The following is a 25,585-nucleotide window of genomic DNA, read 5'->3' on the forward strand; positions in this document are numbered from 1 at the left end:
TCATAGAATGCGCTTCTAACCCAGAGCGTTGGTGAGTAGGGACACGGACTTGCTCCGGCTCTCTGTTGGTTCGACAAACATTCCCCAGTTTGCCGCCTTGTGACACCCTTCCCGTATCTGGCCCGCTCGTTGGGACGACCCAACAAAGAGAGTCTTGCTCATCCTTGGACTTCTTTCTCGCCTCTCATCCGCGCAATTCGGCGTGTCGGTCAAACCATGGCAAGTCCATCTCGAAACGACGTTTCAGCTGCGTCTGGACCCCAGCCGGTTCAGTTGCGAGCCGGTGCGGTGCGTTCTCGGGCGAAACATCGTGCTTCTCTGGCCTGCGTTCAGTGCCGTCAAAAGCACACTCGGTGCGATGGAGTTCTTCCAGCTTGCTTCCGATGTAAGAACGACGCGAGGAAGTGCGTCTATGCCGAATCACGCCGAGGAATCCGAGATCCAAACAAGCGGAGGAAGATGAAGGAGAAGGCTATGAAGGCCGACCGAGATGAAGCATCCGACAGCACGCCGTCACCCAACTTTCCGGGCTTCGACATCCCCTCCCATGTCATCCAGAGACTCCCTGCTGGCTGGACACGCCGAGAGGCACAGAATCCTCGTGCCGTTAAGGATCTATTCGACCTTTACTACACCAATTTCCACCCCACCCACTCATGGTTACCCCCGAAGAAGACTCTCAGTCGCCTCATTGAGACAATTCCAGATGACTTCAAGTTCACCATGACCATGATTCTCTACGTGGGATCCAAGTATGCCGACAACGTGGACAGCACGTCACTACGCAATGACGCCTACGAGATGGCTTCAGGGGAGTTACCCGAGACAGTCTGGTCTGTCCAAGCGCTACTATCCATGTGCATTGCTGCCTTTGGAGAGCAACACGACGACTACTGCAGTCTGTGGTTTGACCGGACCCGTGACCTGGCTCTTAGGCTAGGGCTCCAACACAAGAGCTTCGCCGATGCGGAGGATGACCCTATTCTGGCCGAATCGTATCGAAGAACATACTGGGCGTTGTATACACAGGGGTCACTGAGGACGGTCCGGGAACATCTTGGTCATTGGCAACTCTACCATACGGAGGCAACAACAGAACTTCCATGCGAAGAGTGGGAATATGAATCAGGTGTCAGTAGTGCTATTCATTGTGTGCCTTGTAGACTAACATGCTGACAGGAAATTCCAATCCCAGTAACTCTGGAGGACTACGACAAGAGGGGACCCTCGAGACAATATTCTTCATGGGCATATTTTGTGGACCTGACTCGCATCTGTGGCTCATGTGTTGTGCCTCTCCTCAATGTTGGAGAGGTGGCATTTTCAGAGGCCATGGATAATGCAAACCTTCGACTCGAGTCGTGGATATTGCAGATGCCTCAGTGGAAGAAGGATCTTGTCGACACAGATGGTACGGTTGACATGATATTGTACCACGCGGTAAGTAGATATACTCTAAAACTATTGGACAGGAGCTGACGGTGGATGGCCTACAGCTAGGGGTTGCTTATGGGTATGTCAAATCACAGCATTCTAGGTTATCAGACTGGTGCTAACTATTGAAAAGTCTTCAGATTCGGATGCAACTCCACTACAAAGGCGTGAAGCCTCAGGACGGTGTTCGAGAGGTTGCCAATAAGGGTTTCTCTGTGCTCAGTAGTTCGCCTTCCCCTCCTGCAAGCGTGACGATGGGGTCCAGCGCTCGGCTACCTGGATCAGCAGCTGTCCAGGCATCGCTACACCTCGTGTCACTGTTCAACCTCCATCTTCCACCAGAGAAACTTTCTCCGTCTTGCATCTTGGGCCTTGAGCGGGCAGCTCTACCACTTTTCGATGCCTTGCTCTATGGACAGGGGCAGCCGGTCTACAAGGTCAAGATCTCGCTTTTGGTGAGTGTGCTAAGAAATGCGGGCAAATTCTGGCCCAGGTCGAAAGCGGTCTCAGAAGAGATTGAAGAAGCAATGAGGGGGGCAGCAGATATTATCGAGGCTGCTGAGCAGTTGCAGGAGATGCAGACGACACCCGATATGCTCGACTCGCCTAGTATGGACCAGGAAGATCCACCCAGCGAGTTTGCGCCTCCAGTATTTACGACGATGGACCAGATGGATGCTTGGGCACAGGAACAACCACAAGCTACGAATGTGGAAGCAACAACTGAGGAGCCAACACTGGAGATGCACGGTGCTCCACTCTCGGGCCCTGGGGAGATGACGCTTAGCATGGAAACTGCTCCGCTTCCAATGATGGAGAATATGACACTGGGCACGGAGGTTACATCATTCCCGGAAACTGATGAGGCAACACTGGGTACAGAGGCCACTCCATTCCCAAAGGCTGAGGAGGTTACGATGGGCATGGATGCTATTCCGGTGGCACCTTTCCCTCCGGCGGAAGCGGGGCCCTCGGATCTAGAAACTCATTCAGAGATGCCGATGTCATATGTGAAGCCTGAGGACCAGTGGTTTTAGGGGGTTGGAGCTAGGAGCGAAGGAAAGGGCCAGACATGGGATTTTCTCAGTGATAGTTTGGGGTCAATTCTTGATACTTCCAGTGGGGTGCATGGTATTTCTTTTTGTGTAATGGGTGGATATGTGGGTTATTAGATCCAAATTGCAAATATCCATTGTTCAGCTATGGCTTTGATTACTAGTGTGGTTTTTTCTGTTCAAACTCACATCCAGGCAGTCGTTTAAGTTGACAAGTGTTTCAGTTTCATCTCCGCCATGTTCTTTTGCTTGTATGGCATTGAATCAAGGTAGGGTACGTGAGTGTTGGTTGTCGTGACTGAGCCTGGTTTTTGGGTGGAGTTCTGTCTTTGGTATGGCACTGGAAATCCAGAGGATTCCGAGACTGAACCAGATGTTGAATGTCATTGGGGTTGCTGAATGGTATGTTAGTGGGCTATAGGCAGGACAGGGGACAAAGTCTGAACCGAAGTAGATGGAATGCAGAATTGGGCAGTTGATATAGCGTTAGTTGGGTATGGTATTTGGAGACACACCTAGGATGATAGCGGAACCTTTGTCTCGAGAGGAAAGTAGTGAACCACCCACATAGAAGAAAGCAAGTTTTTGGATGCCTCAGGTTCCGACTTGACAATGAATATATCTCTTTATGCTGTTGCTTGTCTGGTACATATAGTTACTGCTTCTCAATCATCTACTTTGAAGTCAAAGAAGCTCGCCTACCCTACACTCACGATAATGAAATGGAATGCTTGGGCACGGGACCCTGTCAGCCTCCACCCCCCACCTCGTTATTAAAGGATCGATTGGCGGGCGCTAGAGCTCATGGCCATGCAGGGATCCTTCCGTCCCCACTAATCCTAAGAGGAGGGGAGCCTTGGCCTTTGATAGCGTCCATGGCCGCCTGCTCTTACATCATTCATTCATCGCGACAACCTCAGGTCGATTATTTACCGCCCCATTCACCGCCAGGCACCGAGCACGCCTGCTTTGATATTCACGCTGTGAATGCACTCTACCGAAATTGCGCTTTTCCGGCCGATGACTCATCGTGCCTAGATTTACGGCATTTAAACTGACCTGCGATTCGTTACTTGCACCACCTTTTCGGCTATATCAACACCACTTCGCCGCCCACCTTTTTCACTGTTCGATGCGACTTGGAGCCTCGCGCAGCCTCTCACCAGTATCTGCTACCCTCCGCGACAGCATCGGTCACACCTGCTCGTGTCAGCAGCAACCATGACGCGACGGCGCGAGCTCCGGCCCGAGGACTCGTGGCGCGTCGTCGAGGGCGAAAACGACAGCTTCGACACGAGCATCCTCCCGTCGCTGGCCGACTCTTCGTCTCCGCCCATCTCCTCAGGCGGAATACCGTCGCAGCCGTTTTCGCAAGGAGATATCAGCTTCGGCTCGCAGGACAGCATCCGCGACTTTGGCGTCGACGAGCGCGACATTCTGAGAGAGCCGTTTCGCCCGAGTCTGTCCCGCGCCAGCGTGAGCGCAACCGGTGATCCCGTAATCAGATCGCCCGATCCCGAGTTTCATATGCCGCAGATAGATGTGGCAACCGACGCAGCAGGAAGCGTCAGGAGCGAGAGAACGGTCAGGGGATTGGGGATAGGATATGCGGGCGATCAAGGCGTGAGAAGACGGGGAAACCCCCTCACAGGAAGCCCATCCAAGCACAGGAATATCCGAGAAAGACACAGAGCTGCCGAAGAAGAGTATTACCGTTATCGCCGCCAACATCGGGGAGCGCCCCCAACCATCGGGAGCCAGGTCGCGGGATCCATACCTCCGGCGCTGTATAATGTACTCTGCTGGTTCACGGGAATCTTCGCCCTCGCCTTCCGATATGCCCAACGACCGCTCGCGCTTCTCCTTGCCATCTACCTCTGCTTCGGCGGCCTTATTATCGCACAGAACATGGCAACACGCTCCATCGCGGCGTCACTCTCTCCGCTGTGCCGGATCCCCGGTCTCTCCATGTTCGGCCTTCCGTTCTGTCCTTCCTTGGACACTATCGTGACGCCCGAGGCTGGAGCGTCGCACGTCGAGTTTGACCAGCTCATGGACGTGCAGTCCAAGTTTGAGCAGGTGCTAGAGAAGAGTGCCGACGGCGTCTCGCTCCCCTTTGAGATGAAGCGCTCCGAGATGGCCATAAGAGACCTGCGCACTCTTATTCGGCACAGCGATGTTTCGAGACGTGAAGAGCTTGTCCTTGAGTTTGACGGTTATATCGACACAGCTCGTCAGTCAGCCACGGACTTGCAAAAGTTCAACACGCACGTCGGCTCATCCGTCGATGCAATCATCAGCATCAACCGTTGGACGTCTCGCTATATCGACACTCTGGCTCCGTCCGAGGAGTCTTCGAGCTCCCTCTCCTCCACTTCCCCCTTTGTCAGCTGGGCCTCGTGGCTCTTCCACCCTTTCCAGCCCACCAGCGACCACATGTTCAACGAGCGCATGCTCCTTGACAAATACATCGAGCACACAGCTCAAGTCTCGAACCGAATCGCGGCGTTGATCCTCGAAGCCCAGGCCGTCCTCCGCCTCTTCACACAGGCAGAAGACTACCTAAATAGAATTTACGAGATCACAACCCTATCGTCGATCGACGCCGAAGAGCAGCGCGACTCCCTCCGGAGCCTCTGGAACCTCGTCGGCATCACCACGAACGGGGCCGCCCGCGTCTCTCGCCAGATCGCTCTCCTGCGCCAGGTCGACGACCAGCGCACAACTGCCGTCGCACAGGTGAGCGCTCTCATCCTCGAGCTCGAGAGCATCCAGCAGGGACTCGGCGATCTGAGGGACGCCGTCGCACAGCCCGAGCTGCTGCGTTACGGGGCCGGAGGTGTGGCGCCCCTGCCGCTCAGTGTGCATATTGCGACCATCGACCTCGGCGTCGAGCGCCTCGAGGATGCCAGAAAGAGGATCCGCGCTGCAGAGGACGACCGTGTTCGTGATGCCCTGGCCAGGGTTGGAGTGCCCGACGAACGGCTGCTTGGAGGGCAAGGAACATGAGAATGAGCGATGAGGAGGGGATATGAAGATGAAGCATCTATGGATAATGAAGGAATGAACGACAAGTACACTGAAGGAATGGAATCAAGACGGACAGGACATATGGTTGACTTTGTAACTATCACTGGGTTGAGCGGCGTTGGAGCGTTTGGGCGTTGGCGTTTTTGCACATGATGGATGATACCAGAACTTGGACCTGATTTGGGTACCAGAGAAACATATTAGTAGTAGCCCTGGATAACATAGAGGCGCACTTTGTCACATTCAGCTGGGGCACTCTGGTGACTTTTGCTGTCTTGCCATCCGAGACTAAAATCACTTGCAAGTACCATCATTCGTTGAGCAGACCATGTTCATTTGCTTCTTTGTACTCAATGCGCCCAAGGATATCGTCTCAACACTGACTGACACTTTGCCGCAGTTACTAATCCAACATCTTGGTACACATCACTGCTCCCTCACGAGCGAGGGCAGGAATGCTTACAAATAGCCCATCTCCATGGACAAGATATCTACATGACGCTCAGAACCCCATCGTCATTGCTTCAGCCGCTGGACCCCTTATATATAACCAAGACCATGGTTGTCGTATCAGCCCGCCTGACGCCGTGTTCAAATAAAGTTAACCCAATGCACCCAAACCCCTCGTGAATAGTAGTCGTAGAATAGTCCCCTTTCCGTGGTATGGCCCAATATCCAACAAAAAAGCCTGCCAATCCCATAAACGCCAATGCCATGCTTTGTCCCAAGTAAATGCAATGTGAGATGCCATCTAAGTCCCAGTGTCGTCCCCGAATGGTGTTAGAAATATCCAGGAAAAACTTTTGAAATTGCACGAAGCCCTACACCGTCTGTTAATTGATGTCCCAAGATGCTTTGAACATGTCGGTTACTCACATATTGCCCTTTGAGAATCGGGGTCGTCAAAGGGTGCATTTTTGGCTGCAATTTCGCGCATACGCTGTCGAGCGAATGAGGAGGGACTTGCACGTCCTACTGTTGGTGTGATCAACTCGGAATTTTCTGGTTGTGTCGGTAGTAGGTTCAAAGCCCGAGGTCTCGATCGTCTCGGCTTCGTGGCCTTGGCTGTAGCAGGAGGACGCGTGGTCGCTTCGGGCTCCTCAGGTTGGGAGGCGGTTGACGAAGGCGCTGGTGGCGTATCCGAGTGTTCTGACACCTCCGCTGTTGTGTCTTCCGCGGGACGTCGTCTGAACTTTCCTAGCTTCAAGGAGACTAAAGGCGAAGAGGCGGGTCGAGTGGGAGATGTTGAGGTTCGGAAAAGCCGTTTGCCCCAGTCTCTGATCTTGGTATTGTCTGTTGATCCTTCCGACAAATCCTCAAGGTCGACCCGTTCCCGTAACCGCCGCAAGGCACGTTCGCGACGAACCATGCCGTTCGTGATTTTGGGGCTGTAGCCTCTTGGCAGCATGCAATGCTTGCACATGGGACAAAGAGAACTGTTTTGCAACAGAAACTCATCGATACACTCGGGATGAAAGATATGTCCACAGGGGAGCTCTCGGATAATGGTTACTCGGTGGTCGAAATTGGCGAGACAGATATGACAGCTTGGCTGGAAGTTGGTAGCAGCATTGTCGCCAGTGACGCCGATACTGGATCGCTTGCTCCGAACGCTGGCACCGGAGCGGATGCTGCGCTGATCGAGTCCCCGGCTGCTTCGTAGACGGCGGGTAGACGAGGGGGTAGGAGGAGCGGCCATCGACTCGGGGTCTGCATTGTATGTGAACAGAGGGAATCCGCGTACATGAGTGGCCGGCACCGTTAGGCGCTTGATACCCATTGCCTCAAGGTCTACCTCGCCGGTTTCAACTCTTCGCTTGAGAGATATTCGACGTCGCCGTTGAACTAGGTGCATGGTAACCGAGACGAAGGCAATGATGGCCAGGAGAGCACCGATGACGATCAAGAAAAAGGCCCAGAGAGCTGGCATATCCGACTCATCGTGCAGCGAGAGCTCGGTCCATATTCGAACGTAATCTTTTGGATTTGGGCCGTAGAGCTTGTTGATCTCGCTTCCGTAGGGAACGTCATCGATGCGGCCTGAATAAAGACTCAGCTGTTGCATGATACCTTGACCTTCCCTTCCTGAGACGGCATATATGGGATATTTGTTGGCATTCCTCCAAGCCCCGCCGTCTTCCAAATTCCACACAGGCGAGTCTGCATCTTGGGGTTTATTTGACGAATTGTTGGGCTTGTAGAAGATGAAGGCGCGAATGGGGTCGAGACGCGCAGATGCGAGGTAGGATAGGGTGCAGTCGATGCTGAACCAAGGAGCGAGAGCGATGAGGTTGTAATTTGTGGGAGGTAGGTTTTCTCGTCGTGTCACATTTTCGGGTATGAATTCGTACTGTTGTTGGTCACATTCGGGATAGCCGTCGAGGTCTGGGACGTAGAGGAGGCCAGAAATGCTCTGGCGTGAATCGGCATTGGTTGAGGTCAGGGTGGTGATGTTGCTGGTGATGCGCTCCTCATATGCCATCTGCTTCTGCTCGTGGGATGTTAGTCGAGACCAGTCGAAGCGAGGGATTGCCTCGATGTGAGCGACTTGGGGGTCGAGTCAAGGGCGGTGAACGCACCGAGAGAGCCGTGAGGTTTCTGATAATTGTCGACGGGACCGTACTGGCGCCGCTCCATACTGGATTGCTAAACAGGAGGCTGATATAAAGTCAGCGACATGCGCACGAGGGTGACGAGAGATTTCTGTCCCGGTGTCGCGAGGTCGTGGCGGCAGAGACGACAACCGTGGGAGGAGTGGTCTGCGTGAGGGGAGTCGACGACATGGTGATGATAGGCGATACAGGAGATACAGCAACGACAAGCGAAGGGATTCGCGACAAAAGAAATCAACGGTAACCTAGAGGAACATACACGGCATTTCGTATCTCGGTGAGCGCTGGGCGACTGTCAGTTCAGTTCGTGGGATGCCAAGACTGGGGTAGGATGGGAGGCTTCTTGGCCCTCAACCCGCAGGAGCGGATGAGGAGCAGGAACGGAAGGGGACGGAGACCGTTCGGGTAGAGCGGGAAAGAGCGAGGAAGCGCGGGACAAGACGACAAGACCGACCAAGGAGACGAGGACTTACACATGCTTCTAAAACATATTCAATCATGGAATTGTAGGCATGATATGGCGGACACCGACCGCGCAGAATTGAAGCAGCGGCCAGGTTGACAGGTGATGGTTGGTGGTGAGAACAAGATGACGGGGTGATAAGGTACGGAGGAATTTGCGGGAGCGAGAATTGAGATTGAGCAAAGAGGCAGGAGCGGACGATTTGGGGCTTCTGGGGGAGGGAAGGAACGAAAGAGACAAGCGAGAGTGGGAGTGGAAATGGTCCGGGCACTGGAAATGGGCTTGCTTGCTGGTCGCTCTTGACTGACAGAGACGGGAGACTTGCGTCTTGCCGGGAAGGAGGGAGTGAGCGAGTGAGTGGATGGATGGGATGGCGCTGGTGGAGTTTAGAACCGTGGAGAGCAACCTGAGTGGGTGGAGAAGGAGACACACGCAACGCGAAAGGGAGGAGCAGCGCCCCAAGTGAGCGTTTTGGGGGATGGGGAGATGCTGCCGGCCGACGCCAAAGAGAGAGGAGAGGGGAGGGGGCAGCGATTCATGGAGACGAGACGCCCTGCCTGCCTGCAGTGACCTGGCCTGGTCTGGTCTGCTTCCTGCTGTTGCCCGGCTGGGAAAAGATGGCAGGTGGTACGTAAAGCCCGGGAATTGGAGGTGGAGTGTGAATGGGGTCTGTTGTTGGTGGCGCGTTCGGGGGTGAGGGCCGATAGGGGAGTGAGAATAAGATGACCCAAGGTCAGTTCGCAGGGCAGGGGTTGTGTCTGGATGAGGCCGACCAGTCCGAATCCAGTTATCGCCTTGAGAGCACAGTTCTGTAGGAACAGGAGAGGAATGGAATCTGAGAAGGGGCAAGGTGTTGCTGTTAACCAAGGAGATGATAGTCTGTGAGCAAGAAAACCAAAAGATTCTGTGAAAGACCAACGAGTCCAGGCACAGTCCAGGCACGCCGAGTGCAGAGCCAAGGGTCGAGACCTCGAAACGTGCACGATCATGACGGTGACGACTCTCTTAGATTCAAGTCAACCAACTCCCAGCACATCTTTCAGTTGCAGGAACAGGGCAAAAAAAAGAAAGCGATGGCGGCAGCAGCAATTGGCGCCAAGCCGGGATCATCTGGCGGAACCGAAAGCTTGGAACTCTTGGTGCTGAACGCTTTCCAGAGAATCACCAGCTTGGCCTGCTGTTAGGCATTGTGTGTTATGATTGTCACGACACGGGCAATGTCGTAAAAACGCCGATAGCGGGGAGCAAGCATGTGAGTCCAAACCGGACGAGTTCTGGCCATGGCGTTCAAGTGGCCGGGAATAATAGTGAGTGAGGTGATGCCGGAGACGGGAGCCAACGCCATCAGAGAACCGCTATCGCAGTCGCTTTCGCTTTCGCAGTCGACCCATAATACTCTTCACAGAAACATCCATTCGTAGATTGACGAGATATAAACAGAACAGAAACCACTTTAACGGACCCTTGAACATGACGGGAGGTTCGTTTTGGCTCCTGCCAAGCAACTTGATCAAGAACCTACATCGGCAGGTACAGAAGAGAGATCCATCTTGGAAGGTATGGGCGGCGGGAGTTCCGAGGCCCGAGCTTGTCAGCTCTCTGAATTTGCCCTGGAAGCTCCCGTCTCCCGTCACAGCATCAGACCAGCATCAACTTCAAACAAGGGGAGTCAACCATCAGAATCCACTAAATGCAAACTTCCCCACGAACCAAAAGCTTGTTGAGCGTCACTTGGTCAGATTAGGTCATACGGCCCGCAATGCGACTCCATCCAGTCTCTCTTTCTCTCTTTTTTATCTCTAGTTTCAGGGATCATCGTCTCTAGGATGTGCCTGATGCCTGTTGCCACCCAACAATTTGAACACTGACCTTTCCTTTGCACATTTGTGCGTTTTTAGCACCTGGATCACTCGAGAAAAGCCATTGCTTTGGCAGCTGATAACATGGGGGCTGTCGTGGAGCTTACGGCTCGTTGCAACCTGAGACGGAGCTCGTCGATTCAGCGAGTGGGGTATTTTGGCAACAAAGGATCGGTGGCGCCTCAGCTGGGCTCGAATTGGGATGAATGCTTCGGACACGGCCCAGTTCCGTTCGTTCTCAAGAGACAATGCCGTATCTTTCAGAGGAGGCAGGCAAAATAGGCCTCTGCAGTCTTCCACACGCCTAAGGAGTAACGAGTTGATGTTGAGGATAATGGAATTGAGACGACTTGGATAGGGATCCGAACCGAATCGGATCTGCACTTCTGCCAAGCTCTGTGCCCAAAAGCTTGTCTGTTCGAGACGTTCCAGCGGCGCCAGCCCACTAAGTCGTGATGACCAGGGGCGCGGCATAAACGCGTTTACGCGAACCCTTGAGCCACAACCTTGACGTTTCCATCACAGCCTGCCGGAAGCCGGACGCCCCAGGAGCCTCATCTCTCGTCTCAATAAGACTCATTGATCAACACAGCCCGCTGACTGACGAGGGCTGATCCAAGGGGTTGTGGAGTTGATGGCTGGTCCGTCGATGGCAATGTCGAGCCCTGCGGGGATTGGCAGTCCGGTGTTCAGCAGTCACACATCAGAAACGCTGACAATCTCTGCGGATGCAGAGACCCTTGATCCTCGGGGCCTTGCAACTTTGTACGCGGAACAAGGGTCGGTTCACAGTGTCATGTCGCTGGGCGATACTGACTGGCTTACTGCTGAATGGAAAGCGACCATACCACCCACCCCTCCCCTGTCGCTTGGTTTTCCCAGGTCCCGTTGTCTGGATTTCAGCCATTTTAGCCCGCACATGGCATCGGTGCATGCGGGCGGTACAAGCGCTGCAACCCACCGTCCGAGAGCCCAGTCTTGGCCGTCTAGAAGGCAAGCGTTTGACGGAAGCCATTCTCGAGGCTCACAGATCTCCAGTAGCTGCCGCCGACACGATGACATCGGATTGATGGGAAGTTAGTGCAGTTGTACCGCACGGCGAGGCATGGGTAGCTTGTGGCTGCGACAAAGCATGCGCCAACCCGGCAAGACGGCACAGCCTGAGATGTAGATCACTGGATCTTCAACGAAGTTCAAGCACCGGAGAGCCTAGATCAGCCCGTGAGCCCTACGAGCAGGCGGGAGCTGCATGGGAATGGAGAAGAGAGTGAGCACAATGCCGACACGGCAGCACGGAATCAACTTGCCGTGCTTGCTTGCTTGCCTCGTGGGCTCACATTATGAGCCCTTCAACAGGCTGGCTGGACTGAGGTTTATGTAACTCAGACCCAGACCAATGCACAAAGCCAGGCGCTGTGCTCAGATTGTTTCTGACAAGAGGCCGTGTCTCTCTTCCCTCTACCTCTCCACCCGGATGAGTAGGGGGGGCACTGACAATGACTGACCACAAAGATCTCGCATTCCAGCCAACGATGGAGAGCTTGCAGAGCTTTCGGTTCGAGCTCAGACTCCGAAGGCCTTGGTGCCGCGCCACTTGACGTAATCAAAGGAGCGAAACGTTGACCGTGGTGGACAAGCTGCGATTTCTTTCAGGTGTTGCGTTTGGTACAGTCTTGCGTCGCTTTCTCTGCGCACAGGAGCCCGAAAATTGGACGGCCTGGATCGGTACGGATACTTGGCCGCTGTATCCATTGATACAGCCAGCCTCCGGTTTACTGTATCAACAGAGGGCAAGACAAGACCCTCGCTCCTTGCAGCAAATGAAACCACCGGTCTGTGACGTCGGGCACAAGTTTGATCATCGTCCTCTTGTTGTCTTTGACCAGCAAATGACGTGGGCTGCACGTGGCACGTCGCCCGCCATCTTCGCGAGTCGTGTCAACGAATGTGTGCTCTGTTGCTGCTGAACGTTTTCTCATAGCCCGTTTTGGACCGAGACACAGGGATCTGGTTCAAGTTCTCCAAAAGCATGTGCGGAGTCGTTGAGCGGGCTTACCGCTCTGTGCTGTCTCAAGAGCCTATCAACGCTGCTCAGCGGATGCAGAGATAAGGCTTGACTTGACTTGACTTGACTTGATGGGCAGGATACGTAACCTCGGATAATGGTATCCATGGCCATGGCCGTTTGGGCTCCATCTTACCACCGTCTAGTACTGTCTCTCCAAGAGCATCATGGTTGGGAGTTGAAGGCTCTCCTGCTTGTGATATGAAAGTCGAGGTTTGCGTTTTCAAAGGCAGGAAAAAAAACAGCCATCACGCGGGATTTCTTTCTAGCTGCAAGCCTCTGCCGCCCATGGCAAGCGGCTCCTCGTGTTGCTTGCAGCATGAACCGCTCGGGCTCTCGGACGATATTTAGCTTCCGAGTGTCTTGCTCGGGGGGGCAGAGTCGATCCTGGCGAAGAGCATGAGGGCGTTGGATGACTTGGGAGTGAATTGAGCTGAGCCTTGGAGTCAAGAATAGGCACTAACAATTGTGCCTCTACATTTTTCTATCGAATTACCTTTATGCGCATGTCACGGCTAAAACTACCGCAGAGCTGGAATTCCAGGCCTTCGGATCGGGGCCTCATTGCCGCATTCCAGCCGGCAACGTCGTTTCCGTAGCCTCTTTTGGCTCGGCCTTGTACTTGATACCCGTCTCTCTCTACTTGAAGGGCACTGGGTAACACTGGTCATCCAAAGAAGTTGGAAGGGATACGGCGAGTGTGGGAGGCCTCCCACAACTCAACGGAGGATTGATGTACATGCTGCATATGTACGGTATCCCAGTTGCATTTGATCGTATTTATGAATTCTTCCAAGTTATCACAGTACGGATACTTCGGGATCGTCAAATAGATGCGGCTGGGAGTCCATCTAAACTACCAAGGAGGTAGACGCCACCAGATTTACGATATACTCCTTCAGGGCCGCTACTCCGTAGACATCTCCTGGCTCCACATTGCACACTACATCCAAGATACGTCACAGTTCATTAAACCGCATAGAAATCATCAATTCTTTTCACTAACAAAAGTGCACATTCTGAACATGTATCACAGCCCTCATCATGGCCGAGAGCATCCCTCTTGCTCCCATCGTGAGGTCCATTGTTCTCACGCGAGGCGAGCCGACTGGGTTGCTCAGCAACTTACCAGCGTCGGTCACCACCATAGCCGTTTCCGCCGTACTCATCATTATCACGTCGCTCATATCCGCCGCCGTAGCGTCCCTGGCCCTGGCTCTGGCGGACGTACTCGTCAGCGGCTCCTCCAGAGTAGCCGCCTTCCTCACGGCGGCCGGAGTTGTCCTGGCCATAACCACCACCGTAGCCGCCCTCCTCACGACGCTCGCCGCCTCCGTAGCCACCGCCGTAGCCTCCCTCTTCACGGCGCTCGTGACCGCCGCCATAACCACCACCGCCGTAGCCACCTCCGTAGCCACCCTCTTCTTGACGTTCATGACGGCCGTAGCTCTCCTCGCGGCGCTCGTAACCACCGCCGCCATAACCACCCTCCTCATGGCGTCGGCCACCGCCATAGCCGCCCTCATCATCATCACGACGGCGACCGTAACCGCCATCATCGTCGTCACGGCGGCGGCCATAGCCCTCCTCAGTTGAGCCATGGTACTCGTGGCGCTCGGTGCGCTGGTAGCTACCCGAGTAAGACTGGTGAGTCTCTGTTCGCTCCTCATAGCCGTAGCCTCCGGTGTGACGGCCACCCTCAGAGTCCCGTTGCTCGTACCGGCTGTACTCTTCGTGACGGCTGCCATCTGGGCGCTCTGTTTGAGAGTACTCGGCCTGGCCATAACGATCACCATGACGGCCATACTCGGTTTCGGTGCGAGTATACGATCCGTCGTCTTCACGGCGGGTGCTGGTCTCACGTCTGGTGTCATCACTGTTGAAAGCTCCTCCAAGGATGGAGCTGGCAGCGTTGAGGAATCCGCCAAAGCCGCCCTCCTCCTTCTCCTCCTTACGGCCGGAAGAGGGCATCTTGTAGCCGGTGTTCTGCTCAACCATACCAGAAAGAGCGCCAGTAGCACCCTTCAAGATGGCATCGGCGGCGGCACCAGCAATCTTGTCCTCGATAGTCTCGGGACCACCGTAGAGCTTGCGCATCTTGAGCTTACCAGCACAGCCGTGGCCGTGACCAGTGTCATAGACGCCCTCCTTGTGGTTCTCGCCGTTCTGGACGCCGTCACGGGTCAGCTTGCGGCGGTAGTCCTCACGCTGGTCATCGCCCATCTCACCCCACCACTCCTTGACGTTCTCGTAGCAGCGGTGTCGGCCCTCCTGGACCTTGCGGTTGCCCATATCACGCTGGGCAGGGTGATGCAGGATACCGCCGATGATGTCGTCGAGGAGCCTATCCACATCGACACTCTCATCATCAACGGCGTCCATGAGCTGAGGGACAACCCAGTGCACCATGCTGGCAGCGTTTCGGCCAGCAATTTCGTTGAGAATCTAAGACTCAGTTAGAAGCTGGATTCATAACACTTGCGTTGCCCACTTACGTTGGAGAAGTGGTCCTTGGACAGCATGGAATGAGTGGGATCGGTAGAGTCATCATTGTGGAAAACAATGTGCTGCTCGCGCTCACTGCTCTCAATGATCTCGTCGGAGCCAGTCTTGAGCTCGTTGCGGATCTGCTGGATCAGGGGGACGATGAAGGGGGCAATGATGGAGAAGATGAAGACAGAAAGCTGCTCCTCCAGCTGCTCAATGATCTTGGGCAGCACAGGAATCTTCTCAACGGCGCCCGAGATGCTCTTCATGATGTCGTCATGGAACTCAATGGCAGGCATGACCTGCTTGAAGACGTTCTGGACGTAGAGGGTGAACTCCTCAGGGTCACGAGGAGAGACGGAAACGTTCTCCATCTGAGCCGTGGCGGCGTTCTGCTGGAGCTCATCGACGCGATCACTCTGGTGCTTGTTACCAAAGATGCCGTCGGGGATCTTGTCCAGCAAGTCCCGGAGCATGCTGGTATCGGACGCGGCGCCCTGCTGAAGAGTGCCCTCGAGTTCATCAATCTCATTCTGGGTCAGCTTGTCGGACACTTGAGTCTTGTTAGTGTTGTTCTTAAATGCGAGGGTGTGCTTGGTGAGAACCAACCTTCACCAGTGACGGAATGCAAGAAATCAACACCACCAAAGGTACCAGTAACGATGGGGTAGACACGGTCACGAGCACCCTCAAGGTTGATCTCGGTGTTACGACCACAGTGAGGGAAGACATCACGTTCGCCCAGCTCAATAAGTGCGAGTTCGGTGTAGTTGCTGTGAGCAAAGAAATCTGTAGTTGTGATTAGCACATGGACAACGATAGACCGCGCGCGACGGTGAACTGAGCAATAGTATACTGACCCTCGAGGCAGTGCAGTCCAGTACCCATGAGACGGAGAGCCTCATACTTGTCCGCCTTTCGCTGAGAATCCTTGTATCGGCGGCCGAGCTCAATCATACCGCCAAAGAGGCGTCTGACGAGCTTGGCAGAGGTCATGATACCGGCGCGCTCGTTGGCAATGTAGTTCTTCATGCCCGTCTCTGGGTCGACCGAGAGCTCTCGTTCCTCATCAATGGGACCTCGAAGGCGACGGTCATACTGGCGAGCGTCGACATTCTCGGCGTAGTCCTTGGGGTTGTCGATGTGCTCCTCAGGGCGGTAGCAGCCCAGTCGCTCAGCGGTAACCTCGAACTCGCCGGAGCCGTAGCCAAAGGTCATGAAGCCGAGAACGCAAAGGAGGAGACGGATGGCTTCGGCAGAAACGGACTTGACAGTGCCGACATCGACAGCCTGGGAGTAATCTCGGAGCCAGTTTCCAAAGTACGTGCGCGAAACGTTGATCTTGTTGAACTTCTTGCCATTGAGGGCACGAGCTAGGGTGAGGGTGAGGAGAGCATCTTCGATATCGCCGTGTCGCCCTAGGAGAGATACAGTTAGCTGGGATGCGCCGAGGGATGCGGTATGCGGGGAGTCACTCACAGTTCTGGCCCTCAACCTTGGAGATTGAGGCAATGTTGCCAGCACCGAAGGCGAAGGCAGGAGAAGCCAGGCCAACGAGGATGATGAGCCCCACCAGGAGGCCGTGAGACCTGAAGCTGAACATGGCTGCTGTTCGCGTCTTCAGGCTGGGAGGGATCCCAGAGAGAAGCTTGGTGTTGTGTAGCAGGAGTGGTGAAGAAAGAACCCCTTCTGAGCTAGCAGGAGGGGAGATGAAGCAGTGCAGAAAGGAAGAATCCAGTCAGGAAGAGTTGTGAGGGAGGAGGAGGAAGAGGAAAACGAAAACAGGGAGAGGAAACCAGGAAATGGTGGAGGATGAGGAAGCGGAGGAGGGGCTGTCTGAGGGGCAAGTGACGCAGATTCAGCTGGCGCGGGCGCTGTGTGGTGCTGGGCTTCAAAGTGGTGCTACCGTTGGCCGAGCAGTGCAGCAGTTGACAAACAGGAATAAGCCAGCAGAATCGCTCGGGCACATGCTGATGGCATTTCCTAGGTGTGCCGACGGTACTGTATGCACTGATCTCAGCTCATGTAGACAGCCACCACGATCTAGGCGTCACGGGCGTGAGACGGGTTGCCTCCCGTCGGGTCCAAGCAGTATGCCAGGCTCTATCGAATCGAAGCTTCTAAAGCCACCATAGCTTAGACACAAGGTTGGCCGGGCCATCCGCCGTTCATGCCTTGCCAGAAAACATGGCCTGCTTCCTCAGACCTCCGTTTGTCCACTTGGTGGCCGAGCATGAAAACCATACGCGCCGGGAGATCGCGAGGATGGTCGATCATGGAGGGGTATCAGCCATAGCGAGCTGGGGGATGGAAGCTGTCCAAGCTGGGACAAGGGTCTGGTACACGGCAATTGGCTGCCGCTGTCATACAGATGCCAAGTACCTCGCCCCTCCATCTTGAGCATCTCTGACCTGGCTTGTTTTGGGTCCTTGGACGGTCTTGACAGCAGGGGTCTGTGACACCAGTGGGTGCCCGGCATCAACCATTCAACGCCGTCGAATGAAGCTTGCGTGGGCTGCTCTGGATCAGAGCCCCGCCATTGCGTGTGAAGGGATAAGAGAGAACTGCGAAGCTCCTTGAGCTTTGCTCGTGATCGAGCATGAACAGATCAAGAGGCACGTATGATTCCCTCGGCAGTGACTTCATTTAGAGGGATCAACAATATACCATGGCCGTGTAAACTTGGCACCGAACGGTGGGTAGAATAGAAGCGTCGTTGGCTCAAGGTCAATAACTTACTATTAAGCTTACTGGAGCCGCGCTGCCATCACGTGGTGTTCTGAGCCCCTCCAAGAGACGCGTCTCGGTAGTTGGCGATGATGAGCTCAGTCGCGCTCGGGCTCGAAACATGGAGGGTCAAAGACTCAAGAATGTTGGCTGAGTAGGAATCGAGTGACCGAAACGGAGGCATCTCACGTCTTTATACAAAAGCCAATCGAGGGGAGGCGGGTCAAAGGGTCGAGCTTCCCTTCAAGCTCTCACTCTCTGCCTGTGAACAGTTCAATGTCCATCAGGGTGTCCCTTTGCGGCCCTTCGGCACCTTGTGCGATGCCTGCGTTGTTTTGAACAAGAGAGACGTAGTTGATGACGAATTGTAGTCCTTGAACCGTCCACAGTACAAATTGGCGAGGTGCGAATCCTTAAAGTAGGTAGGTATCTGTTTGTTGCAACTGTTGGGATCGGGTTGGGGAAGAGGCGAGTTGGAACTTGTCTTGGAACAACGGTCATCAACGATGGTTTGAGTAGAATTGGTGTCGTGGACATGAATTCTCTGTGGCGGCCCGAACAGATGCAGTACGATGAGCACTCCGGCCATTTAGTTACGTCAAAGAAGCGCTCGAGGACGTGATTCCTTGAGGCTTCCGCTTCATACACTGGCAACTGAACATGACGTTGATAGATCTGCCTGAGCGCAGTCGAGGACGGCCATGTTGCAAAAAGTGTGGGAGTTCAGGGCTGCTCGTGCTGACTTGGCTCTAAAAGGTAGAGGACTGCTGAAAATAGCTTGATGGACGCTGAAGCGCGCCGGGGCAGAGAGTCATGGTGCCAGCGACAGCTCAATGATTTCTGGCAGAGGGTTGTCCTTAGAGGGAAACGTCAAGGCCTCTGGGACGCGCTGTGGAACAGCGAGAGGTTGGGGGACCGCTGGGTGCCTGAAAAGAGCCGCTCTCCTCTGTGGCCGTCATTCCATCACCCCCCTGGTTGATCGTTCTGAAATGTACAGGCCAAGGGTGAAGGCGCCGGAATGACCCCGCCTGGCTGTGCCCAGCTAGAGGCCAGCGAAAGCCCGCCCAGCTGCCTGGCGAGCTCGGGCGCACTCGGATTGGGCTTGACCCAGCGGTGAGTGGAGGGGGCGGCAGCATGGTCACCACACTCTGGGTGTGACAGTGACACATCGCTCCGGGTGCCCTGGAAAAGCGTCGCGAGGGGGCGCTAGAGACGTCGCTCCAGGTGTCTTCTGTAAGTATCGTTACAGCATCACGGCTTTTGCAAACAGGTTCGCGAAGGCTCTGGACGGGGTTATAGGCGGCTCCAGGCCACAAATTTGTGATGCACCAACAGCCAACAAGTAGATGAAATCAGCAAGCATATTCAATGCAGAGAAAAGTTAACAAGGAAAACCCACCGGCACAGCTTGATTGATCATAAATAATAGTCGAGTACTGAGGCGATACAGTTGACGCTTCGGCCCTCGCAGCAGTAGCACCTTGGGAGTGCGGAGGCTGCGCAACTGGGCGCGGAGTCGTTTCCATCCTTTGCTGCGAGTGGCTAACGGACCAGTCAGAGAAGGTCCCAGTGCGGTATCTCTTGCGCTGGTCATTCCGAGGGGTTTCTTTGAGGACAAATTTGTGTGTATTTTTTGCGTTGAGGTCTATGTGTGGGAGAGGTGATGAGCGTGGAGTGCGGGCTCTTACAGAGCAGGGCTGTGGAAGGAGGCCGGTTGCTCTTGCCCTGGGTTATCAAGCTGGCAATTGCTTACCTAGGTACCTAGGATCTTGCCGTGCGGTGTTGGGGAAGGTGCTGTGGCGAGACTACCTGCCTCTACAAAAGACGGGAGCTGGAGTGCGTGCCTGGAATGGATGGGCAGCAGCATTCAGGGCGCTCACTGAACTCTGAAAAAACACCAGCTGGAGGCCAGCTCGCGAGAATCACTGAATAGATGGCCTGGCCCTGGAGACGCGCCGAGAACCGTTTGGATTCTAGCGCCTCAATCGTCAGGCTCGACAATGGGGCTGCTGCTGTAATTTGGCGACCACCAGGTCCTTCCAGGCCCCCGCCTTGCCGGGCAGCGATGAAAATTTTCACCATGGAGGGCAGGGCAGTTGTGCGGGCACCTCCCATCATTATCATTGTGCTCCAGCTGGGCGGGCGGCTTCTTGGGCGACCGACCTGGTCGGGTGGGTGGGTTACAATGGCCAGCCAGTTGATCGGGGAGTGGAAGGTGACCACTAAGAAGCCAGCGGAACACGCATCCACTGCAGCTGCCGCCTTTTTTTGCCCTGAGAGGCACTCGCTTTTTTTTTTTCTACCCTCGGGCGCTGCGGTGCGATTTTTTTTTCTGGGCGCGCCCCCGCCCCAGCAAAGCCCAGAAGGTCACCCACTGCTGTCCAGTTACTGATTGCGCATGGCGCCTGACCCCTACATATTCAGCGCACCGCCCACCCCGCGCCCGAAATCCTATTTTCCCCCGTTCTTCAGCACTCATCTCCCCTCAGAATTCAGCACATTTCAGCGAGCCTTCCATCGGCTTCCCGTCCCCTCAACGCCCGAAACGCAACAGAGCTCGCCCGCTTTGACAATAAACGCAGTATACAGCAGCGCATTGCGTTCCACTGCCAGTCAAACGCGCCCCAAGCCTGTCAAAACACCAGCGCAATCTGCAAAGAGCCATCGCGCGCGCGTCTTGAGCAAGAGCATCTATATAGATCACCACTTCTACTCAACCTTTTCACCACCACAACACCATGGCTCGTCCTAAGAAGTCGGCTGCCGAGAAGCAGCAGCCCGCTCAAGTTCCTGTTCCTCAGCAGCAGCACATTCAGCATCATCAGCAGCCCCTCGTCCCGACTCCCATGATGCCTGTCCCAGTTGCCGCTGCCGTTGTTCCTCCTCCTCAGGCTGTCATGCCTCAGCGCGTGGTCGACAACGATAGCTTCCTGCGAGTACGCGATTCGGTGAGTTTCTCTTTGCTCTTTCTTCCATCTTCCACACTGTCTGCCTAGCGCTTCGCAATATTGTCTCGTTTTGAGGCTCTGGGCAAGAAGGCGTCCGTTTCTGCCTTGAGTTTCGCGTTTCCTTGCGTGTTTCAAACTCTGAGGAGGCTCAAGTTGCGAGGCGTCAAGGCATCCCCCAACGCAGAGACTCATCAAGCACCACACACTTGTCGCATTCTCAAATTCCCAAGTCCCTCGGTCAAGTGTACCACCACCTCAGACCCCATGTCTCTTGTGTGCCGTACAAAGCGAAGACGCGTTCTGCGAGCTGGCTGTTGACAAGTCGGTACCGCACCGCGCTTCTGTGGGCTTCGGGACTCGAGGACACTAAGGAGCTATGGCCACCGCACCTTGGCTCAGCTGCGACTTCGGACCCACAGAAGCTTTCTACCCCACCTGCACCTCACTTACACGCCGCCCTCTATCATTCAACGGTCAGAGATGGTCAAGCTAACATGATGATATAGGCTGTTGGTCGTCTCACCACCATTCTGGAGCTTCTCCGCTCCTTCACTGCCGACTATGTTCGACAGACCAACCTTCTCCTCGGTGAGCCCACTGCTGAGGGCTCCCAGGATAACCTCCTGGCCACCTTTGAGCATGCTGCTCAGCAGCTCATCATGCCCGTCCCTGAGCTTGCTCCCCCTGTTGAGGAGAAGAAGGAGCGCAAGAAGCGAACCATTGACCCCAACGCCCCCAAGCGTCCCCTCACTCCCTACTTCCTCTACATGCAGCACGCTCGCTCTATTATCGCGAACGATCTTGGCACTGAGGCTCCCAAGGGTGCTGTTCAGGAGGAGGGTCAGCGACGATGGGCCAACATGAGCCCCCATGAGAAGCAGGTAAGCTTTACTCACTCGCCATGGTTTCGACACGATCGCTGACATGTATCACAGGGCTGGAACAATGCCTACCAGTACAATCTTCGTCTGTACAACGCTCGTGTCCACTCATACAAGAACGGCAACCCTCACGCCAAGGGCATGTCTGATGAGGAGGCGCTCAAGTACGCTGAGGACTTCCATATCCCCATGCCCGAGCTCAAGGATGCTGCCCAAGCCGCGGCTCCCGCCGACGACCAGGATGCTATTGCTGAGCAGCTTCAGCATGTTGCTGCTGCCCCTGTCGCTGAGGAGCCCGAGGAGGAGGAGACCCCTGCCAAGACACCCAAGAAGGCTACCGGTGGCCGCAAGCGCAAGACGGCCACTCCCGCCGCCGCCGTCGAGGAGGTTAAGACCCCTGCGCCCGCCAGCCCTGACAAGAAGCGAAGGCGCACCTCGACAAAGCTCGCCGCCGCCGAGGTTCAGGAGGAGCCCAAGAAGTCGGGTCGCAAGAAGGCTAAGAGCTCCTGATTGCCCTTCATCTGTTGCTTCTCATTCTTGGCGGGCCTTGCTTGGTCCTCCACCGCTTTAAAGTCTCTCTGTTGAGCTCCTGTCGCTGGCAGGGAGCATGATACCAAAAGGGAGAGGTATATGGCACGGGGGTTCTATACTCTAGGAGTTTGGGAGGGGTTCGTCTTTATTGTACTTTGTCGTTTATTCTTTTTGGGGGCTATAGGGGCCCGAGGACACAAAAAGCCCGGGCGGGACTGACTGACTGACGGACGGACGAGACGGCTGGGCAGCGATTGGGACATGTTGCTCTGTGTATGGATTCACGCTTATGTTGTATTTACAGTTGAATTCGCTATGCCGTAATGACATCCATGATTGCGAACAACGTTGCCTTGCCTACTCATATGTCCTTGGAGTTTGTGGATGATGTTCTGCTTGACTGAAGTGAAGTTGTATTACTGGTTGAGTTATTGACCGTCGATCACACACTTGGAGCTATTTGAAGTGAGATGATTGTTTCCATTAACTACAGGAACTGCTGCTCCGCATATCCAAGTGTGATATTCAACTTTCCTCAGTCCACTCTCCTTGTCATTTGCCTTGACCTCAATAGACATAAAACTGTTGCGTCAGGGGCAGAGTCTCTGCTGGCGCCGCCACACACACCTCGCCATCGGCCTCGACAGTGTAACTCTCTGGGTCGACACGCATCTTGGGCATGCGGTCGTTGTGCCGCATGTCGCGCTTGCCAACAGTCCGGCACCCGCGAACAGCTTCGACACGGCTGCGTAGGTTGTACGAGGCTATAGCGCCCGAGGTGATGGAGGCGGAAGAGACGAAGAGAATGCTGGTGGAGGGACAGAGGGGAGCGAACATGGGACGGGCGATGATGGGTTGGACTGTAGGAATAGAGGCATTGGGGTCGCCCTGGATGATGTTAGCAAGATCAGAGACGGGAGAAGGCGTCACTTACCATCTGAGCATATGCGATATGTCCTCCCTTAATGACATTGCTTGGCTTGGTTCCAAACCAGGCCGGATCCCAGACGACCAAGTCGGCAAACTTGCCCACCTCGATGCTTCCCACCAGGTGACTGAAGCCTTGAGCAACGGCCGGGTTGATGGTATACTTGCTCACGTAGCGCTTAACACGAGCGTTGTCAGCCCCCGTGCCCTCATCCTCGGGCAGCCGACCCCTCTGGATCTTGTTCTTGTGCGCCGTGTTCCAGGTCCGGAGCACCACCTCGCCGCAGCGGCCCATGGCCTGCGAGTCGGAGCTCATCATGCTGATGGCGCCCAGGTCGTGGAGCACGTCCTCGGCGGCGATGGTCTCTGCGCGAATTCGGCTCTCGGCAAAAGCTACATCCTCGGGAATGTTCTTGGACAGATGGTGGCACACCATGAGCATGTCGAGGTGCTCGTCGAGCGTGTTACGCGTGAACGGCCGCGTTGGGTTCGTCGACGATGGCAACACGTTCTCGTGCTCAACGACTGAGATGATGTCTGGGGCGTGGCCGCCACCAGCACCCTCCGTGTGGTACGTATGAATCGTTCGGCCCTTGAAAGAGGCGATGGTAGACTCAACGAAGCCTGACTCGTTGAGTGTATCAGTGTGGATGAGACACTGAACATCCAGCTCATCACAGACAGTAAGGCATGCGTCGATAGCAGCGGGAGTACAACCCCAGTCCTCGTGAAGCTTGAGACCGCAAGCGCCTGCCGTGACCTGCTCGCGGAGGGCCTCAGGGGCACTGTCGTTGCCCTTGCCTGTGATTCCAATGTTGATGGGAAGGGAATCACAAGCCTGGAGCATCTGTCGCATGTAGTGGGCTCCAGGGGTACAAGTGGTTGCATTTGTTCCCGCGCTGAGATGTCAGTGAGCCCCTGAACGCGGATGTAAGGTGAAGGACAACGTACCTTGGACCAGTACCACCGCCCAGCATGGTGGTGACACCGGATGCGAGGGCCTCGGGTACCTGCTGTGGACAGATAAAGTGGATGTGAGTATCGATGGCTCCAGCTGTGACAATCTTGCCCTCTCCTGCGACGACATCTGTACAGCTTCCAACCACCATGCCAGGCGTCACGCCGTCCATCACGTCTGGGTTGCCCGCCTTGCCGATGCCCACGATCATGCCCTCCTTGACACCGATGTCTGCCTTGTAAATACCTGTCCAGTCCACGATGAGGGCGTTGGTCACAACGAGGTCCAGTGTCTCAGCATCTGGTCGGCCCGTTGCCTGGCCCATTCCCTCGCGCAGCGTCTTTCCACCACCAAACTTGCACTCGTCGCCATAGACCGTCTCATCACGCTCGATGCTAACCCATAGATCTGTGCTGCCGAGCCGCACGAGATCACCAGTCGTAGGACCAAACATGGTTGCATATGCGGCGCGGTCCATATCAAAGGCGTCGATATAGGCCATATCACCCGCTGGCTCAGGTGCGTGAGCGAAACCAGCTTCTTGCAACCGTGCCAGGATCTCATCAGCACGAGAAAGGTCAACAGCTCCTGATGCGAGGTTATTACCCCCGCGGATAACACGGTTGCCACCAATCTCGACAAGCGTAACAGTCTTTGTATCGCCAGGCTCGAAGCGGACAGAAGTGCCGGCGGGAATATCGAGTCGATAACCATAAGCACGAATACGGTCAAACTCGAGCTGCGGGTTGACCTCTATAAAGTGATAGTGAGATCCCACCTGGATAGGTCGGTCTCCCCTGCTCGTCACCTGAAGACGGATCCTATTGCGGCCCTCGTTGAGAGTGACCCGTGACTTGACAGTTACTACGGCACCGGGCTGCTTCTCGTGCGCGTACTCTTCAGAGGCCGCCATGGGGAAGGCATCGTTGTCCGGGACTGGGAGGAAACTTCCATACAGCGCCTTGCGGAGGTCACCATCATCGGAGCTGATGGGGTTGTGGACGGTCACGAGATATGTACCAGATGGAAAAGTACCTTCGACTTGAATCTCATGAAGGGTACTGCACACAGAGGGGAGGACATGACGTCGACCCAGCATGGTGGCTCCAAGAGCCATAAGGTCCGCGACGGTGTGATTTCCATCGCGGATGAGTTCATGTAGGTTGTTGGCAATGAGAGCCTAGTGCGAGGCGTGTTAGTTGACAGGATACTAAGCAGCAAGGGTACGACGCCTCCAACGGCCGACTACAGGGACCAAGACAGGGTCATAAAGAGGCGAAGGAATTATAGCATACTCACCGCAGCTTCCGAATGGTTCAGCTTGACTCCCCTTGCCAGTCGCCTCTGAGCAAGCACTCCCAGCTGAGAGATGACGAGCTTATCGATCTGTAGTTCCCGAGAACAACCCTGGTCAGTCGAGTCATGGGCGGCCCCCTCCCCAGCCAACGACGCAGCGTGGAGACGGGGCCTTGCGAGTCTTGGCGGGAACGCACCTCTTTGGGAACCAGATGCATGTTTGATAGGCCGCTAGTTTCGTCTGTCGTCTACAAAGCAAAAAAGGGAGAGGAGGAGTCAAAACCGGATCGCACGGGGGCGGGATGGAGAGAA

General features: G+C 55.1%; 6 protein-coding genes across 6 annotated transcripts; 3 read left to right on the top strand and 3 right to left on the bottom strand.

The window, feature by feature from the left end:
- Nucleotides 1-216: 216 nt before the first annotated feature.
- Nucleotides 217-2,471, top strand: MRS44_001583 (uncharacterized protein; the record flags this gene model as incomplete). The annotated part of the gene is made up of 5 exons (XM_065623753.1): nucleotides 217-288; nucleotides 334-1,131; nucleotides 1,180-1,440; nucleotides 1,497-1,513; nucleotides 1,568-2,471. The coding sequence occupies 5 exons, from the start codon at nucleotides 217-219 to the stop codon at nucleotides 2,469-2,471; spliced, it is 2,052 nt and encodes a 683-aa protein (XP_065480176.1).
- A 1,239-nt stretch (nucleotides 2,472-3,710) lies between these two features.
- On the top strand, nucleotides 3,711-5,498 carry MRS44_001584 (uncharacterized protein; the record flags this gene model as incomplete). Its single annotated transcript, XM_046274869.2, has 1 exon — nucleotides 3,711-5,498. One exon carries the CDS (start codon nucleotides 3,711-3,713, stop codon nucleotides 5,496-5,498), a length of 1,788 nt encoding a protein of 595 aa, XP_046138149.2.
- Nucleotides 5,499-6,387: 889 nt separating this feature from the next.
- Nucleotides 6,388-8,397, bottom strand: MRS44_001585 (uncharacterized protein; the record flags this gene model as incomplete). Its single annotated transcript, XM_065623754.1, has 2 exons — nucleotides 6,388-8,066; nucleotides 8,391-8,397. 2 exons carry the CDS (start codon nucleotides 8,395-8,397, stop codon nucleotides 6,388-6,390), a joined length of 1,686 nt encoding a protein of 561 aa, XP_065480177.1.
- Nucleotides 8,398-13,643: 5,246 nt separating this feature from the next.
- MRS44_001586 (uncharacterized protein) lies at nucleotides 13,644-16,608 on the bottom strand (the record flags this gene model as incomplete). Its single annotated transcript, XM_046267300.2, has 5 exons — nucleotides 13,644-14,963; nucleotides 15,014-15,558; nucleotides 15,615-15,794; nucleotides 15,866-16,423; nucleotides 16,485-16,608. The coding sequence occupies 5 exons, from the start codon at nucleotides 16,606-16,608 to the stop codon at nucleotides 13,644-13,646; spliced, it is 2,727 nt and encodes a 908-aa protein (XP_046138147.2).
- A 3,862-nt stretch (nucleotides 16,609-20,470) lies between these two features.
- MRS44_001587 (uncharacterized protein) lies at nucleotides 20,471-22,071 on the top strand (the record flags this gene model as incomplete). The annotated part of the gene is made up of 3 exons (XM_046274868.2): nucleotides 20,471-20,680; nucleotides 21,187-21,561; nucleotides 21,616-22,071. The coding sequence occupies 3 exons, from the start codon at nucleotides 20,471-20,473 to the stop codon at nucleotides 22,069-22,071; spliced, it is 1,041 nt and encodes a 346-aa protein (XP_046138146.1).
- Nucleotides 22,072-22,659: 588 nt separating this feature from the next.
- Nucleotides 22,660-25,491, bottom strand: MRS44_001588 (uncharacterized protein; the record flags this gene model as incomplete). The annotated part of the gene is made up of 5 exons (XM_046274867.2): nucleotides 22,660-22,980; nucleotides 23,027-23,918; nucleotides 23,971-25,157; nucleotides 25,277-25,363; nucleotides 25,471-25,491. The coding sequence occupies 5 exons, from the start codon at nucleotides 25,489-25,491 to the stop codon at nucleotides 22,660-22,662; spliced, it is 2,508 nt and encodes an 835-aa protein (XP_046138145.1).
- Nucleotides 25,492-25,585: the final 94 nt, after the last annotated feature.

Source organism: Fusarium solani (genome assembly GCF_023522795.1).
Source record: "Fusarium solani strain SB1 chromosome Unknown bctg00000000, whole genome shotgun sequence".
NCBI classification, from domain to species: domain Eukaryota; kingdom Fungi; phylum Ascomycota; class Sordariomycetes; order Hypocreales; family Nectriaceae; genus Fusarium; species Fusarium solani.